Genomic DNA, 18530 nt, shown 5'->3' with positions numbered 1-18530 from the left:
TAAATGTATTATGGCATAAATAGCCTGCAGTTCATTTTCATATGGGAAGCCACTGCTAAGCCTGGGACAGTGATCTGAAGGGAGGGGGAGGAGGGAGATGAGGCAGAGGGGAAAATAGATATGGGGGGGTGGGGGGGGGGGGTGGATTTACTGGGACTCAGACAGACAGCAGACCGGCTGTCCCAAGCTGCGCTGATCCTTCACTCTCCAGCACCAGGCTGGAGTCCGCCCGCCCGCTGCCTCCCCCTTATTACCGGCCACCTGCCTCTCCGAGAATAACACAGCGGCACCGAAAAGCTCAGTGAGGAGCACAAGCAAAGCAAGGAGGCGAGGCAAGATACTGACCGGCTTCCTGTGCCATCTTTTCGGCATCCAAACCCCCTCCACCAAAACGTCCTGCGGGAGGACAGGCTGCGCACAGGGCGCACTTAGCGACCCGGGTTTGTTGTCGTTACCAGGAGAGGAGCGCTCAGCGAGCAGAGCCGGAGAGCCGGTTCAGCTCTGTGCACACCGGGCTGCCCCCCTCACAGGAGCCACTTGCATGGATGCACCATGGCCACGTTTGTCTGCAGGGTTCAGTTTTTAGACGACACCGATCCGTTCAACAGCACAAATTTCCCAGAGCCGACGAGACCACCGCTGTACACCTTCAGGGAGGATATCCCACTCATCAACCAGTTAGCAGGCGTCCACCGGCTCCTCAAAGCTCCACACAAGGTAGGATTACCAGGGGTGGTAAACAACCTAACCTAGAAATCACTTGTGTGGCCTGACTTTATGAAAATATTTGATATAGATTGATTATAGGAACTGTATAGTGACATATCCCACCAAAAAGGAAAATAAGATCAATATGAATAATAGAAATATATGAGGGTTCATGCTGAGATTCAAACACGTTGTTGTGTGTGAATACATCGTGAGGTTGTTTTGCGACATTTAAGGCTGCTGTTTTTCACTTCAAGCCAACTGCAAATAAACTTCCATACCCACCATTCACGGGCTATTTTGAGAACACATGCAAGCAGGAGTGATTGGCTCTCCAGCCTGAGGACTGAAACGAGGTTGCGATGTTTGCCTGAAAGCCCACAGCAACACAAAACACGGACTTCACCTGTTTTAGACCGAATATCCATCCTTTAATCCCAGTCTTTGCCTTGCTCAAGTGCTGGATCCCTCTAACCTTTGACACCCCCCCCCCCATCCCCCAGTTGAGGGGTGCCATATATTCTTGCAAGTGAAGTGAATAAATCTGCCTTTTGTAATTTTTTTTTGTGACAGGCTGTTTAAAAGGCATAACTGCAGCTAAATATATCCTGAGTTGCCTCATTTCATGCACAGGTGACAGTCATGAAGCCCAGGAACCAATTTGGTGGGAAGTGTCAGATTATGATGAGTGTGTGAACCAGAGAAAGTGTGTGGTGGAGAGGAAGAGAGTCCATTGTCAGCGATTTTCAGTGTTTAAAGTAATCCAGAAAAAAAAAAAAACAGCCACACATTCCTTACTGACAAGGTTGACTCAGACACATGAACACACCCGCAGAGGCCTTACAAGTCGAGCAGATACTGTATGTGACCTTATTTTTTTATTCTTCATTTGAAAACAGATGGTCTACAATTCAAGCTGGAAATGTGGATAGAATAGAGTTGAAAATAAAAGTGAGACAGAAGGAAAGAGAGAGAGAGAGAGAGAGGGAGTTGGACTGCTGGGACACAACTCTTGACAGCAAACCAGCGTTCAACAGCAGAGTGGTTTTCCAGACCAAGTCGATCTTTCACTGCTCCGTCTTTAAAAGCCACAAAACAAATGAAAAATGGCCCACAGCACAGAAAAGCTTATGATTACAACCTATACAAGGACAGATGGCACAGCTTGCATTCGTGTTTGCAATTTTGTTCACATCAGGAGGAAGACTGAACGCAATGGCAACTGGATATTGCGCTTAGATTATAGGGATGAAACTGAACTGTCGCAAATTTGCCTAGCAGACTGTCCAGATCTAAAAGGTGGTGCTTAGAGAAAAGCTGGAGTGTTATATTATTGGAAAATGTGCTCAGTTTTTGTCTATTCTCTGAATATTTTGAGCTGCTTCTCTGTCTTTCTTTGTTAAAACACTCGTTCTCCCTTTTTGTCTTAACCTCCTGTGCTCTTCTCTCAGAAAAGCCTACTGTATTATTATGTTGTGATGGTAGAGCTCTGTGTATGGCTGGCTGGGCTGCATGTAAAGTATAGGTCACTTGTCCCAGAATTCCTGTGGCCGGGGCCTGGATCCCTGCGACACTTTGTTCTCCTCACTTTGGGTGCCGTGGTTTTCCTGACCTCTTCCTCCATCTCCTCTTCCACCTCTCTGACCACGCACCAGTTCGTACACTCAAACACAAACACTCATAAACACACACATAAGGTTAGAACGGGGTTGCCAAGGCTAAATCAGTGCGCCCGAGATGTGTCATTTTGTCCCGACTGCTAAACAAAGACGTTTCCTTTTGATTCTCACAGAAGAGATAACCACTTTCCTGTCCAGGCTTTAAAGAAATTAACCTAAAAAGGCTCAACAGAATTCATCAAAGTTTAACATTTACCCTGACATGTAGAGATAAGTGAGTGAAATTAAGCACTAAGACAAATGACTCTCCCAAAATGATATATCACGTGCCGAGCTCAATGCAGAAGCTTCATCATCAGTCAAGCAGCTCCGGTTTTGCAAAGAAAACTCCCATTCCCGTCAAAAAACAACAAAGCCCAGACTTCACAGCTTAACTTTTATGTCATTACCAAAGGGTTTCCATTAAAGCAACATAGGGAGATTTAATAGCCGTGTAGAACAGGCCCTCCCCCACGCTCTTCAAAGAGCTTGATCCTCTGCAGCTCTGAATCTGACACACACACACACGCACACGCACACACACACACACACACACACACACACACACACAAAAAGTTCTTAAAAACTCATCGTCTAAGTTACGTAAGGGCATCGTTAACTGTCGGCCCACTGTGATCGCCAGCAGGCTCAGTGTTGTTTTAACGTGGAGGTAATTACTCCCCCCCTCCCCACCCCCCTCCAACTTTTTTCCTTTGCTTTTGCTCTTCTGGGAGAATTTGATTAAATGAGTGTAAAGTATACTAGCCACTAAGTGTTTCCCTGGCCCGTCCCGGAGCCTTGAGTGTGAAGAGTTAGCGGTTCCTTCTGGAGCCACCTCTGTCCCGGCTTCATCCAGCATGATGTGTTTTGTTATGTTATTACTCCTATTACCCAAACCAAGTGTTTTAGGAAAGAGTCAGCCTTTGGAGGGTGAGCTGTTCACATATTGTGTTACAAAGTGGCCCGGGGATCACTTCTCGCTGTCCAAGAAGTATTTATATGATTGAATAATGTGTGTAGATAAAGCAGAGCAGCAGAAGAGGAGGTGGAGTCGGTGGTGGGGCTCTGTATTGGGATATGTGTGTTAGACAGATTGGGGGATTTTCGAAAAGATAAGGAAAGCTTAACTCAAGTGCTAAAAAGGGAAAGACCCACTGTTACGTATGTGTGGAGTATTGCTTAAAATGCTGAATAATGCTGACAGATTGGGCACAAGAAATGTTTTTGTCTTATTCCTGCATAAAAATCAGGGCAGTGGGACAAGGCATGATTAACCCCACCCACTGTCTCCACCCCCCCTGCTCAATCAAACGTCAATCTGAGATTTACCAAATCTTACATGCTGAATTGGCACGTGAAGTGTGAATAAGAGTGGCATTGCACTGAGATGGCTCTTAACATATTTGCACTACAATGCTTTTGTTATTTTTCCTTTACGCTTAGTTAATATTCTCAGTGATGCAATGTACCCAAGCAGGAAATGTTGGTCTGTTGATTGGTCTGTCCAAATGGAAATATCTCTTCAACTATTGAATGGACTGGCAAAAGGTTTGTTGTGTTATTCATGATCCCTTTTGATGATCCTCTAACTTTTCCTCCAGCTCCACCGTGAGGTTTGTCTTTTTGAGTGAAATGTCCCATGAAATTTGGTGAACACATTAGTGACGTCCTCCTCAGGATGAATTGTAATGACTGCTGATACCTTAATTTTTCATTCAGGGCTATGATCACTTCAAAATGTCTGTTAGTTTGGTTGATGACCCAGTCTGCAAAAGTAATGATATTCACATCAGCTCAGCTGTACTTTGTGTATAGTGATAATCAGAGGATGTAAGCATGCTAACATGCTAAACTCAGATGGTGAGCATGGTAAACCTAAACATCAGCATGTTGCTATTATCATTGTTGACATCCTGAAGACAGCATATAACTACTGTATATATTAAAGGTCAAGCCCCATTCAAGGTTTTTTTTTCTGAGCTGTCGACCTCATCAAGAGTCTTCCTCCTCCTCTCCTGTGCGCACTATATCAACGTTGTTCCTATCTAGTGGTCTGCATGAGGTAAAGATGGTGATGACAGCAGTTTAACTGCCTAAAATTGCAAGTAAGAATGTGTCCACTAAGTGTGTGTTTTTGCTTTGCTGATCGGCAATTTGGCCCAGGTGGATTAATGCTGGTGTGGGCAGGGGTAGCGGATCCCAAAGTCACCTCCTTTGCTAGTCGGGTCTGCTCCTGGGATTGCTAGAATGAAAGATAAGTTAGAGTAGTACTGCAAAGTTCATCGGCATGTTCATGGAGCTTCTTAGATTCTCCTTTGTAACACTTTGGCCTGGGCACTGCTCCCCCCCATAAACTCCCGGCTCCTGCGGACACACCCACCGTTGAGCTCCTGTGTGCATGCTGCCTCAGAGCAGAGTAAATATAGCAAGGTTATATTTATGCTGTGAGTCCATCCGACAGTCCGTCTCTCTGTTTCCAAGTGAAAGGGAGGGACAGACAGAGAACAGCAGCAGGTCTTGTGATCTGCGGTCTCTGCTGGTCAGTGAGTGTCGTCATGAGGCTCGACTGGATGGCCGGGGGGCGGGGGGGCAATTGGCAACACACCATAGGCCACGCTACATTAAACCCACTGATACCATTAAGGTGATAAATAGTAATTTAACTCATGACTCTGATGTCATTCACCTATTCATACGACAGCAGCTTTAACACTGTGTTGCGAAGCTCATAGATGCTTGTTGCAACATAATGATGTATGTTATTTTTTTATTGGCTCTAGTTTCTGGGATGGCAGCTTGCACCTGCTATCAACTTGTGACTGTACTCATAAACATCATTGCCAGTGGTGTGCAGATATATTACTTTGCACCTGGTCTCAAACTCAGTAGGGTTTCTCATTACACAGCAGAGTGGGTCACTTCTGACATAGGCTGCTCTGCTGTGTTACCTTAGATCATGCACTCGAAGATGGCGTGGGCGCAAGATTGGTCTGTTCTTGAGAAGTGAAAAACAGGAACATAGCACAATCTGTCGTGTGCATCAATATACATGTAAATTATTTACGTGGCGATGACTGTGGTTGCTCCCTTCAAAAACAAACAGGGACTTAAATGAGCTGCAGCTTCATATGATACACGATTTGAATAATATTCATATTCCCCTCAGGTGGCATTTAAATGCTCTAAAATCTCTCTTTCTGTCTCCACTTTCCCTTCTGGTTTTAGTTTCATGTTCTGCAGCCTTTATTGCTGTGTCTCTACTATTTAATTCCCTTAACAGCTTTGTAATACTGGAAGCAGAGTCGCACCGCATATGGCTCTCCCCCCTTTTCATGGACCACTGTACACACTCGTGTTCAAACCCCTTCCCCCGTAAACTGGATTCGTTTTACAGGCTCAAATTGTTTTAAAAAAGGGTGTGAAATGTGGAAAGACATATTGAGGGAGCATTGAAAAAAAGTGTGTCCAGAGACCAATGTCATTCCTGTGGGTAGTTCATATGTATGTATATCACTGCCAGGGAAATTTCACGTGCCACCCCGTATGTCCAAGTTCTCAATCATATTTTCCATCCCTAATATAGGTAAAAATGTGAAGTTAAAGTGGGGACCACTTCAGCTGTAGTATTTCCCTCTCAGTCAAGTTAAATCTAACCCAGTATCTTAGTTCAGGTTCATTTTATTCATTAAAACTGATGTATTAAAATGATTTATTTCTTCCTTCATTTCCACAGCTTGATGACTGTGCGCTCCAGCTCTCCCACAATGGCACCTATCTGGATCTGGAGTCTTCTCTGGCTGAGCAAAGGGACGAGCTGGAGGGATTTCAGCAGGACGACACAGGGTGAGACTGACTCACATTTATCTCCTCTGCCACAGCCACACTCTCTAACGCACATACACTTTCACTCTTCCGTGTCAAAATATCTGCAATCATCTGAGACAAAGTGATGAGTCCCCTTGCCTTTTCTCTCCCTGACACACACACACACACACACTTCACACACTTCTCTGAGTTTCTCCATTCTTATAAAATGGGAGGAATCACAAGCTGCTGGATATGGATTTCTTGGAATCGCAAGTTCACGGAAAGTATGAAGCGCTCTGGAAAGCGGGACAGATGTGCCCTCACTTCCACAGCAACAGCTCCTCTCTCACTGTACTTTTATAATAATCGTTATTATGGTCTTCTTTGTGACAAGATTTCACAGTTCACAAACCTGTCAACTCTGGCGGCTGGAGGAAACCGCATGACCACTTTGTTAGAGTACTGCTGTGAATCATTTTCAGTCTCTCACATATCCCAGCTCACTCTTTGGGAAAACAGGAGAAAATGGAAAATGGAAGACTGCTGCTAGGGCTCAGAATTTCCCCAGAAATTAGATCAGTTTGATCGGCGACAGCCACACTAATAAATATTTAGGCATTTGCTGTGTGAAATACCAGAGTGTTGGCAGGTGTATGATAATTATCAAATTAGTTTGATTATTTAGTCCTTTGTATGAATAACAATTCTGAAAACCTCTAAATGACAAATCATTTGATATAATGATATATAAGTGATTTCCAGTCTGATTATTTATCGTATGTTAACAGTGCTGTATGTGAGTGTATCACAGCAAACTGACCCAGGATCAGCAGTGAATGATCCAAACACAATCAATCAAATCAGTTTGATTTTCCACACCTGGCAGCACAGCAGCATCTCTACCCTTTACCCTGAAGGTTAATTTGGTTTCTGTTATTTGTTTTTTATTTTTTAGTGGAAGTTATCTTTTTTTTTTTAAGCATACAGTAGGTGTTCTGCTTCCCCTGTAAAACACTGCGAGAAAGCCTAAAGCTAACATATTAGCAGCAACAACAAGTTTCAACAGGAGAACCATTTGAAAAAGAAAAGATGCAAGTTATGACTGAGGAGTCGCACAGTAAGTTATTAAAAATAAATGACCAAATAATGTAGCCTGTATTTATTTCCCAAAGTATGCTATTATCACATTAAGTTACTGCTTGTTCTCTTTAGTGCTATGACTTGTGACATCAATTCTAGCTAGTTAGCGCAGTTAGGCTTAACCGTTTCTTTTTACTTTTCAAATGTAACGTTAACCAGCCGGCGAGCTAATTATATTAGCAAACCATACAAAACTAACAGACCAAATAAAACTGAGTAATGTTAACAAACAAGTGGACTTACTTTAGCCGAATTTAGTAACTAGCTTAGCTACAAGTTTGCTAGCTAGCTGTTGTTATGTGTAAAGCCAGGGGTTTAACACTGAGCCATTTTTGTGTGATTGACCAGGTGTTGTAACTTTAGCTAATTACCTGTATAACAAACAGGTGAGCATCATCTATATTCAACTGATGTACCGTAACGCCATCAGTGGGGAGATAGCTAGATAAATCATGTTAGACTTTGCTGTTGAGGATAAGTCACAACTTCAGAAGTGTACTTTGTTCTCAGCTGTTGCCTCCAACACTGTTTTGTCACCTAAAATCTCTTTATATATACAAAGCATTGTCATGTAGAGCTCTGAGAAAATACACCGAGAAGGCATCTGTTATGTGGCTGCATGTGCAAGAGTGTGTGACTGTGCGTTTGTGGAAAGTTGTGGTATGTTGATCTGTTTGGGGGCTGGGGGCGGCAGGATGATAAGTGATGGCAGACCCCACAGAGCCTGGTTGTTCTCTGTGTCTGTTTCTGTGTGTCTTGTTTCCATGTGTACATGTGTTTGTTTGTCTCTCTATGTGTGTGTGTGTGTTTGTGTGTCTTTGTTGTGCGCCTAGTGAGCCTTTTGACAAATGATGGACAGGTGAATGAAGACTGTGTGTGTGTTTCTGCAGTGGCTGAGATCTCGGGGAACTGGTTGGATTGGATGGGCCTGTCTGTCTTCCTATAAAACTGAGGCTTTTACCAAGGTCATCCTGTGCTGACAGGAGGAAATGATTCACACATTGGATTGGGTTTGACCCTGGCAAAAAAATCACAAAAGCTGAGGTTGGATGCTTCCACTACTAAGCTTGTCCTGTCCTCCCTCTGTTGGATGAACGCTATTTATATAGTGTCAAAAATGAATAAGCTAATCTCACTCAATATCTCAGCCTCACACTGCATCTTCTACTTGTGCTTTAAAATCAAGAAGCTTTTGACAGCTGCTGTAACACATTAAAGGCATACTGAATGTCGGAAACAAAGCTTTATGTAGTGGGTGTGAATTTTTTAGAGTGAATAGATGTGTCCAGTTGTTATGGCGCCGTGTGTATAATAGCTTTCATTCAGGCACATTAACTGTCTATAGCCTCTCTAATCTCACAACAATAACAACGACTGTGTCTTGTGTGTGTCTTGGTATCATGGTGACTGGTTTACGGTCACCGGACACATATTATAGATACATTCGTAGATTTTTTAGGAATACAAATAAGGCCTACTTTTTCTAGTTTTAAATAACAAACTGAAACTGGAAAACTGAAACTTGCCTTTCACTGAAAAATGGGCAGAGAGGTTTATAAAGAGCACATTGGTGTAAACGTAGAATTTATGTTCCCACGCATTGAAAATGTGTTGCAATTCCAGCTGTGGTGGGACACTGCTCGCCGCAGTTGACAGTAAACAAAGTCCTCAAGTGACGCCTCAGAGTATGCTTCCACTGAACGAAAGTTTAACAGAAAAATGGGATGAAAACTGCTGTAGATTATAATGCTGGTATTTACAGATACGAAATTGGACATGAATGACAACCTGATAGAATTGGGGACCTCAACCCTCCCAACCCCCCCTTTTTTTATCCCCAGGGATATTAATAAAAAATGTCAAATCCTCTTAAATACTCTCACACCCAGTATTTACGGGTTTAAGTTGAATTTTTCCTCCCATTGTTCTCTTGCTGTCAGTCTTTCTGAGTCTCTACGGTAACTGTCATTCTCACACAATAGATTGTCAGAGAGGTATGACAGATGAATTTGTTCTATCAGCATCTGAACGGATCGTGTTAACATTTTGCTCTATTTCCGAGCAAAGCTGATAACGGAGCTTAACAGTAGGATAGGAGGCCAGCTGCTCTCTTGTTTGGGTGTATGCTATCCTTACTGCATGTTATGCATGACGAGTGTCTTCCAGCTGTGTGTGATATCAGAGCGGCTTGGGTTGAATGCTATCAGCGTGTCAGTGATGGATGTCAGTGATTAGCTCCTACAGATCGGAGGATAAGGGCTAAGGTTAGGAGAGAGAGTTTGACGTGTTCTCAAAATACCATCATGCTTTACTTTCATGTTTGTGTGTACTTATTTTGTTTTCCCACTGGAAATATGCTGTGTAGGAATATGTGCTCATTGGCACAATGGTGTGAGGCGGTCTATAGATGTGCATATGTATGTTGTGTCTGCTCCTGCAGTTCTGCTGTCTTTCTTCAAGGCTCAGATGTGTATCAGTATAGGGGTGCTAATCTAATGCAGGCCACTGTTTGTCTTCACCATTCCCGTCATGCCAACAGGATTGCGCCGTAAAAAATGTCCATCATAAAAATCCCTTGCCTCGTATTGTGTCTTACAAATCAGATTTTTCTTGACACAAACAACAAAAAATGCTTTAAACAAGACAGATGATTTTGCTACAGCCAAGAAATTTACACTTGATTCCAGAAATGAAACATACGTCACCTGTTTGCTTATCTCTTTGTCACTCCACTCTCTCTCTCTTAGGTCCAGAGGGAAGAAGCACAGTGTTATTTTACGGACCCAGCTGACCGTCCGTGTACACGCCTGCATCGGTGAGTGCTGTGTGACATGTTTTGTATATGTGCTTAACACGTGTTTCTCCCTGGACACACACACACACACACACACACACACACACACACACACACACACACACACACACACACGCACACACACACGCACACGCACATGCATGGACACACTGTACTACACGTTTAGATGGCTGTCCAGGGGTTTTACATTACGTACATTTCCGGGGGTTAGACCTTGTGTATGTGTGTATGTGTGGCTGTAACTGTTATTAAAGTAGCACTGTGTTATCACAGCTCTGCTTCTCCCTTCTGGGCCTGGTGAAGTCTTAACTCTTCTTAGTTGTAATGGTGAAGAGAAGGACAGGCGGAGAAACTAAGAGGGAGAAAAAAAAGATAAGATGAGATGAGATGTGTCATGATAAGGAGAAAGAGCTGAATGAAAGATTCACAGTTGAGGTAGGGAATGATAGGAGATGTGTTTGAGAGGGTGACTTGCTGTCATGCAACACAGAGCCAACAGATCTTTTTAAACATGATACTACAGCACGTTTTTATCTCCATATCGTAAGGCCACATTGGATAAACACCCCCCCCCCTCCCAAGTCAAAAGTAACCTGTAGATATGTTGAGTTTTCACACTGATATATTCAGTAGAGCTCTAGAGATGGAAACATAGACTCAAATATCTCAACAACTACTGGATGGTTTGCAATGAAATTTGGACCAAACGTTCATGTCTCCCTCAGGATCAATTGTAATAACTTCATGATACTTTAACTTTTCATGTCGCACTGCCATCACTTCAAAGTTTCAATTTGGTTTATGACTTGCCAACTTGGCCTGTCCCATAATATCCACTAACGTAGGACCATATTAATGATCTACTGAGAACACATGGATGATTTTGGCCTCTGTGGTCTTATTACTTTTAAGTAAGTTGGCCGAAAACCCAGTTCTATAACAAGCAAAGCATTCCTTTTACCTCTTTCCTGTCTTGTGGCCTCGTCTCGTGAGGGTCTTTATCAGCCACTCTCTGTCTTTACCTCAGTCTCTCCTCATCCATTCAAATCATCCCACTCTGTCTCTCTCTCTCCTTTCCTCCATGTCTTTCCTGCATGGTCAACATTCTCCATGCCAGTGATAGGGGTGCTAATTCTGGATCCTAGAGTCAGTGACTCTGATTGGTGGAGAACATGATGAGGTGAAAGGTCACTCAGAGTGGAGCCGGGGGGTGTTAAGGAGAGACAGTGTGCCCAGACAGAAAGAGAATCATTTTTTAAATTATATATATTCTTTTACTTAGGTGACATGTTCACAGTAACAACATGGAAAATAAAATAACATGTCATTCTAAACTATTGATTTGCTCTGGTAAAAAACAGAAGGACCTCATTCCACTTGCAGATTTGATTACATTTAAAGAATTTCAGTAGATTAAATTAAAGTGGATTAGATGACGTGTTAAGAGACATTTGTGCAGCTATCTCACCCCAGTTGTATTTTACTTAATCTCAGTATTGTGGAAAAGTGGTCTCAGACTTTTGGACCTCGCTGTATATAAACATTTTAATCACACATGCACAAGCAAAAAGCATACATGCATCATTTCTCTCGTCATTCCTCAACGGGCCTGAGTGAATGGAGTGTGAAGTGGTGTAAGCTAAATCTTTCTCTCACGCTGGCGGACATGTAATACACACACCCACGCACACACACACACACAAGCCCTTATGAGGGACCTTCCCATGGCTCATCTTGGTTTGAGGAAAACCGATGCTGGGCTATATTTGCTTGTCTCTTTCAGGGTATTTTGATAAACAGCTTCTTATTAGAACATATCTTTCTATCGGAGAAAAAGCTGCATCATCACCATATGAGATGCATTTCCTTTTGAACGGCATGAGTGAATTTTGCTCGGTGCCAAAGCTTAATGATAGAGTTTGCTCACAATATTGACCACAACCCAGATTTCATTCAGCATGGCACAGATGCTGGGCAGCAACCAGACCCTGACCGGACTTGATATTCTGGAGTGGCAGAATTTCGACTGCAATAAACAGACGTATAATCAGATAGCTTGAGTGAGTCGGAGATCCATTCACTTTAGAGATCTACCGACCACTTTCCAACCCCCTCTCTGTGCTGTTTCAATGAGTCGGTTCAGCTGTCCACTCATCTAACCGTTCAACGCTCGGTAATCCTTCAGGGCTTTGACCTTCAAATCGCCTGAGTAGTGGTCAGCATACTATCCACTAAATGAAAAGTCTGTCACAATCAAGGGTACGGATTGCTTGTAGAATCAAGTATCTGAGACTCTCAAGTAGTATAGTTTTGTAGGATTGCGTGTTTGAATTAAGAGTATGGATTACTGATCATGCCACATGATGCTTCATGTTTAGTTTTTGTGATTAAAACGCAGGAAAGGATCAATTCCTTGCCGATTTCCCTAATCTTACTGGCTTCATCAGCTGTCAGCTTTGATCGGTAATGATCAGGATTTGATTGTATTAAGGTCAAATATTGGGGGATCTCAGTGTTTTTCGACCTTCTTCAGTCGTCCATTGATCTTCTTTCAAGGCCACAAGGTTGAGAAAATTATTATAACTGTACAAGGAACACTGCTCTCCTTGGCATTTCTTGGCACCACTGCTAACAGAAAGCTCATATTACATGCAGGCTTGCCAACCTAGGATTAAGGATGCTCTGTGATGTGTGTATGTGTGAGTGGGTGTGTGAGTTTTTCGGATATGTATGAAAAGGAGGACAGATTGGCACGGTCAGCAAAGCAGTGACTTTGTCTTCTGGTGTAAGGGCTACTCTGCAGGCAATGTGTCTGCACCGGAGAGACCTTTGTGGCACTTTAATGATCCAGCTCTTCTTAGTACTCACTACATGACGCCCACCAGGAGATTGGGGTCGGTTTTACAGGAATTTATCTTTTTTTTTTTTATGCAGCGTGGGTGTCCTAAGTGTCCTCAGCTTTAGGTGGAATAAGGTTGTTCTTTTGTGCCTCAAAATCTGCTTGTGTGCCCTCTCTCCTATGTTAACACCCCTTCTCTCATTAGATCCCGTGGTCTGCAGTCCTGTCAGAGTGCCTATCAAAACCTCTTGTTTAAGGTTTAATTTTAGCCACCTCTGTCGCAGCAGAGTTGTTGTGAACTGTGGCTGACGGGTGCAGAGAGGTGGCTCAGGGATGGGGGCTGAAGTGCAGGTGTTATCTTTAGAAAGTGTTGACAGCACAGAAACATGTGAGGAAGGTAGCACAGTGCTGAATCTCTACTCTCTAAATGTGAGAGTTACAGGAAGCAAGAGGTGCAAAAGAGGGTTGATGGAGGAAGCCAGAGGAGAACTGGAAGGAATAATGTTGATGGGTAGTGTGGGAAATTATTTGAATGTTACCTTTTGTTATACCACTATCAGATTTAGTTGTTTTTTCTTAAAACTACACTAAGCAAAGGTTTTATGTAACAAGACGAGAACCCTGCTGGAAGCATCAGTGGCACCTGGAGGCATCGGTGCTCTTTACATGAAAGTGTCAAAGCAATTCATCAGTTAGGGATGTGAATTTGTTCCTTGTTATTTTGTGGCTTCACCATGTAATGTGTGTCTATCTTACTGTTAACAGCTTCCATGTTTTCTGTGCTATGTGCAAAATTGGCAAGGCTATAGAAAAAGTGTCCAAGCTGGAGAGGGTTCATCCTCATGAATGTGGATCTGGGCTGTTGGTGCCATGATTCGTGACTAAAGAGGAAAAGTCAAAGGGTCGCCTAAAGCAGCAGGATTCATCATAGAGTCCATAATAAGAGCCTGACAGATACTGGATATATTAATTTTTCAACATTAACAAAGACAGACATAACATACCTTTTAAATTATTTATTAATTATTATTTCATTTTTGGTGCACTCTGTTGGGCAGACTCTGAAGTACAGACATTGTTTTACATTCACCTATTTACCCATCCAGAAGATGCAAAGCAAATTTAATTTGTAATCATGTTTCGCAAAGAAAGTGGTGAGAGTGGAGCAAATGTTACGAGAGGTAAAAAACAAAACAATGAGCTAAAGGTTGCCCTGTAGAGTACTGCAGTGGGGTTATCATTTTCAGTGGGTACATAAGAACAACTGCTTGCACATTCAAGTATAGTCATATGGATCATTGTTAATATAAAATATTGATCATAGGTGTGTTATTATATAGTGTTTTTGTTGGTTTGTTTTGTTATGACCTTCATTACCTGGTTTATCTACTCCACACATAACCATAAAAAACAAAATACGAGACAAGACTAGTTCATAAATTCAAGACCAAAGTTAGAAAGACATTTAGGATAAATGATAAAACCACACACAAAGCTGCACTGGCAGTACAAAGTACAGAGTACAAAGTGTAATTTTCTCATTTGTACCCTGTTTAAACTGCACATTACTTACCAGAATGTTTTCAGAATCCCAAAGCTTTCGCCTCCCATGTGGCCTCATTTCCCAGCCTCTCCTGAAGTGAAGGGATATGCAGTAATTAAATACAGTTTAAGTGATCAAATATAGAGAGGGTATGCTATCTGACAGGTAAAGCTCCCTGTAATGAGTGGTGCAGCAGGTGAAACAAAAGAACTGGAGTGCAGAACAAAAGACCTCGCATGTGTTTTGGAGCCTGTTCAATCCCTCGGTACTGAACTCTGGAATTTCGCCTTTTTACAAAAAAAATTTGGCTTCTATACTGCTGGATTTCTGTACCCCAATTATCCGTCTCTAATCACCCCCTGCAGTATTGTAAAGGAGAGGCGGGGGCTGGAGGTTGAGGTGGACTAAAGGTCGACTTTCTTTGATTTTCTCTGGTCGTGTTATTATATAACAAATTAGCATCTTGTTGAAAATGTTGTTGCATGCGTCTGCTTGTCCTCGCCTGTTTGTCTGTTTATCCTCAACTTTCCCTTTCAGCACGGGATTCATACTTCCCAAAAGATTCCTGTCCATACATCACTGTTATTTCACTCACTTCAGTTCAAAGAAGGCTTTCTGCTAACTGTATTTACACACTGTAAAGAGATGTTTTGAGGATTTGATGGAATCAGTGAGAGTTGCACAAATCAAAATCTCTGTAAATATGAGCCTACTGACATGGTGGTCTCCAGCGACAGAGCAGTAGTCACTACCCGATGTTGCTTTACCAGTGGGGGTGCAGTGGCAGTGACAGCAGTCTGGCCTTAAGACGCTGCAGAATGAGATGACTACAGCTGGTTCGAACAGCGATTTACTGTGCTCGGTGTTCCCCCCGCTGTGGGAGATAAGGCCTGGTAATGGCATGGTGTGACAGGGAGATAATGCTTTATGGGTAATGGGTAAGCTGAGAGGGGGCAGTGGTATACAGTGGGACATCTGTGGCTGTGTAGTTGTAAAACTCCAGACACATTATGTGGTTTTGCTGGTATCTGTGCTACCTTTAGCCAAAATGCTCTAACTACTTTTCAATCTGGCATCATTTCCCCTTCATCCTCTTTTATTTTACTTCGCTCCACATTGTCCATTTGTCCCCATTTCTAACTGGTTTTATTTAAACACACTCTCCTCCTGTTTTTTAACCCCTGCATCTCTTGCTTTTCCTGGCCTGCGTGCTTTACTTTCTAAATCTATATTTACTCCGCTCAGCTTCACTTACTGTTCATGACTCTTTGTTCTCATAGCCACCTGTGGCTTTGGCTTGGAGTTGTGCTTTACGATCTCTCTGTTTGCAGTCAACAAGGTTAACAACAAGTTCTCAACCTGTCACTCAGCCGTTTTTTTCCCCTGTGTATAGCCATCATATCTTCCGTGTATGTGTGTTTATGTTTATGTGTCTGTATTTTGTTTTCACGACCTCAGCACACTCTAAAGTCAGCAGTTATGGATTCAGAATAGACGACACCCTTCTCTCTTTTCATCTGTGTTTCACAGAGGGAAAGAAGGAATGCGAAATCATTCAAATAGTTTTCCCTCTACCCTCACCAGCAGCTGAGACCCTGAGGAGCGACTGAGAGCATTGCGCCCACATGAGTCATACCTTACTTACTGCTGTGGGAGATGGAGAGATGGGCTGATGAGGCATTAGGGATGGAGGTGTAGAGCAGTAGAAGTGGTGGAATAACATGCCCGTAACATGCATCTATCCTGCAGCTGTTCTCCGTTCCTACTGCAGTACTGTTCTTTGACTTGTAACTTGCTTTCTAGCTTTTTTAGGGTTTAGGAGTAGATCATACTGGAGAACGGGACCCTGGGCTAAATAAAGTTTTCCTGGTTTCTGTTGCTGTAAGCCATAAGCACACAGCAATAACAACTACACATATTGAGCATAAGGCTCAGCTGTCAGGCTCACCGATTTCACATCATGCAGTTAGACTACAATCTGATTATTTCTGGCTTTTATGGTTTTGCTGTGTCATCCTGTTGTATGTTGCAGCTGTGTGTCTCTATTGTGACTGTGATCAGTTGCTGTGGTGTGGTGGGTCCAGTCTATATGTTACAGCCTTGTGCTTTCTGTGGATGTGGCAGGGTTTTCCCTGGGCTCTAGTTATGCTGACAAACATGAGCAGCGCACGTCTTGTACTGTGGCACAGCATACTGCTGTTTGGGTTTGTTTTTTTCTTCCCAAGCCTCAGTGTGCTTGATGGAAGAAAGTAAGGAATATATCACGACAGATGTGTTTGTGTGTTTGTGTGTGTGTGTGTGTGTGTGTGTGTGTGTGTATGTGTGTATGTGTGTGTATGTGTGTGTGTGTGTGTGTGTGTGTGTGTGTGTGTGTGTGTGTGTGTGTGTGTGGCTGTGCACATGTCTGAGTGTTATGTCTGGGCTCGTTGATATCTGCACCAGAATGTGCCTGCACAAACCTCTGGCTAGTCTGTTTTAATCATTTTGAAACTGTTACATAATGCAATAAAACATTACAAGTACCACAAGCTAAACATCCAGAACACACACTGGAGAATCTGCGGGCTTGGCATCTTATCCAGTCATGGGGTTTTAGAGATGATGGGTTTAGGGAATGTGTGGAGAGAGACGGGGAGAGGGATGATTTCCAGGGAAATGGTAAATCACTTAGGGAAGGAAACACAAGGGAAAAACAAAGCAAGGAGGAAATGCACCTGCCAGACAGAGCAACAGCAGCTGGCAGGTAGCTCCACAAGTTATGTCATAGCTCTGTGGTCCGCTGACTTACAGGTGAGGAGAGGAAAGACAGAGAGAAAGTTATGCCAAGGTGGTACAGTTACAGATACTGTTTTCTATGAACAACAACATACCTCGATTCTTCTGTACTATATTTGGAGTTCCCTAAATATTTTACTTTGGCAGTTTGATGTAGAAATTAATTTGGCTGCACTGACAAAAATTTTACCCGCCTCCTATTTGTAGTCATACCTAATGTAAGTCATGCCCCTTCAGTGGTATTATATAGTATTTAACGTTCACTTTTCTTTTCCCATTTGACCCAGAAATTGCTTAGTAAACTACGACAGACTTTTATTCCTGTTACCTGACACACTTCCCTCTCCGTCTCCCCCCTCCCCCTCCCCCAGTATCCAAACTCCAGGCCAACACAAACGGAGAGAAAATAGTCTCAGAAAGTGAATAAAGTCTGATATGCTGTCTTCTCAATTTGTAAATATACCTAACGATGCTACACCCCCTTTATACAGTAGCTTATGTCATTGTGTCTGCGGTATTAGGGACACACACAGACAGACGCACACACACAAACAAGGGAGGAGTATAATATCAGACAAGGGTAGTATGAGTCAGAGCAAGATTTCACTCAGCTAATCCACTCAGCAAGCAGCACATATCCTCCAATATCCTCTCTGTTTGCTCGCGCTGGCTGCTGTTAGTCTTGCTCTGGTTTCTATGTCTGTTTCTTACTGTGTTTGTCTTTCTCGCTCTTCCTGTGCTTGTCTTTTCTCTTCCTCTTTCTTATTTGTTAGGCTCTCTTTTTGTGTAGACCCAATCCAGCCAACTTATTTGGATGGCTGTTTATCAAAAAAAAAGATGCCAAAGTACATTTTCGAAAACCTACAAATTAGCGGTTTAGACATTGAAATGTAATTCAGATGATTATTTGACTTGTCACCATTATTACATAGTATTACAGCAGTACTCACTGTGAGGGACAACACCTCCAAAACTGAGGCTTAATATATAAAGCTTTTGCAAAATGTAAATGTTTACCTCTAAAATATGCACATTGTACAATCCCAAAATGTAATTCCATTGTATAGCTCTCTCACTCTATGTCTCTCTCTCTCTCTCTCTCTCTCTCTCTCTCTCTCTCTCTCTCTCTCTCTCTCTCTCTCTCTCTCTCTCTCTCTCTCTCTCTTCACCTACTGTATCTCATGAGTCTTACATTTTCTCAATCTCTTTCACTCCATCTCTCTGCTTGTCCTTCATTTTTCAGTC

The 18530-nt window shown here is 42.7% G+C and overlaps 1 protein-coding gene across 5 annotated transcripts in view; it reads left to right on the top strand.

Annotated features, from left to right (window-relative positions):
• The first annotated feature begins 164 nt into the window (after nucleotides 1-164).
• Nucleotides 165-18530, top strand: part of fhod3a (formin homology 2 domain containing 3a) — a 56423-nt gene continuing 38057 nt past the window's right edge. For all 5 annotated transcript variants that reach the window (XM_056398543.1, XM_056398541.1, XM_056398540.1 and 2 more), the window contains exons 1-3: nucleotides 165-717; nucleotides 6100-6209; nucleotides 10061-10128. In XM_056398543.1, the coding sequence (XP_056254518.1) occupies nucleotides 553-717; nucleotides 6100-6209; nucleotides 10061-10128 (343 nt within the window). In that variant the 5' untranslated portion in view covers nucleotides 165-552. The remainder of the gene's footprint in view (nucleotides 718-6099; nucleotides 6210-10060; nucleotides 10129-18530) is intronic.

Source organism: Seriola aureovittata, chromosome 16 (assembly GCF_021018895.1).
Source record: "Seriola aureovittata isolate HTS-2021-v1 ecotype China chromosome 16, ASM2101889v1, whole genome shotgun sequence".
Classification (NCBI taxonomy): Eukaryota; Metazoa; Chordata; class Actinopteri; order Carangiformes; family Carangidae; genus Seriola; species Seriola aureovittata.
The sequence above is the reverse complement of the archived record's forward strand: the minus strand, read 5'-3'. Positions and strand labels throughout refer to the sequence as shown.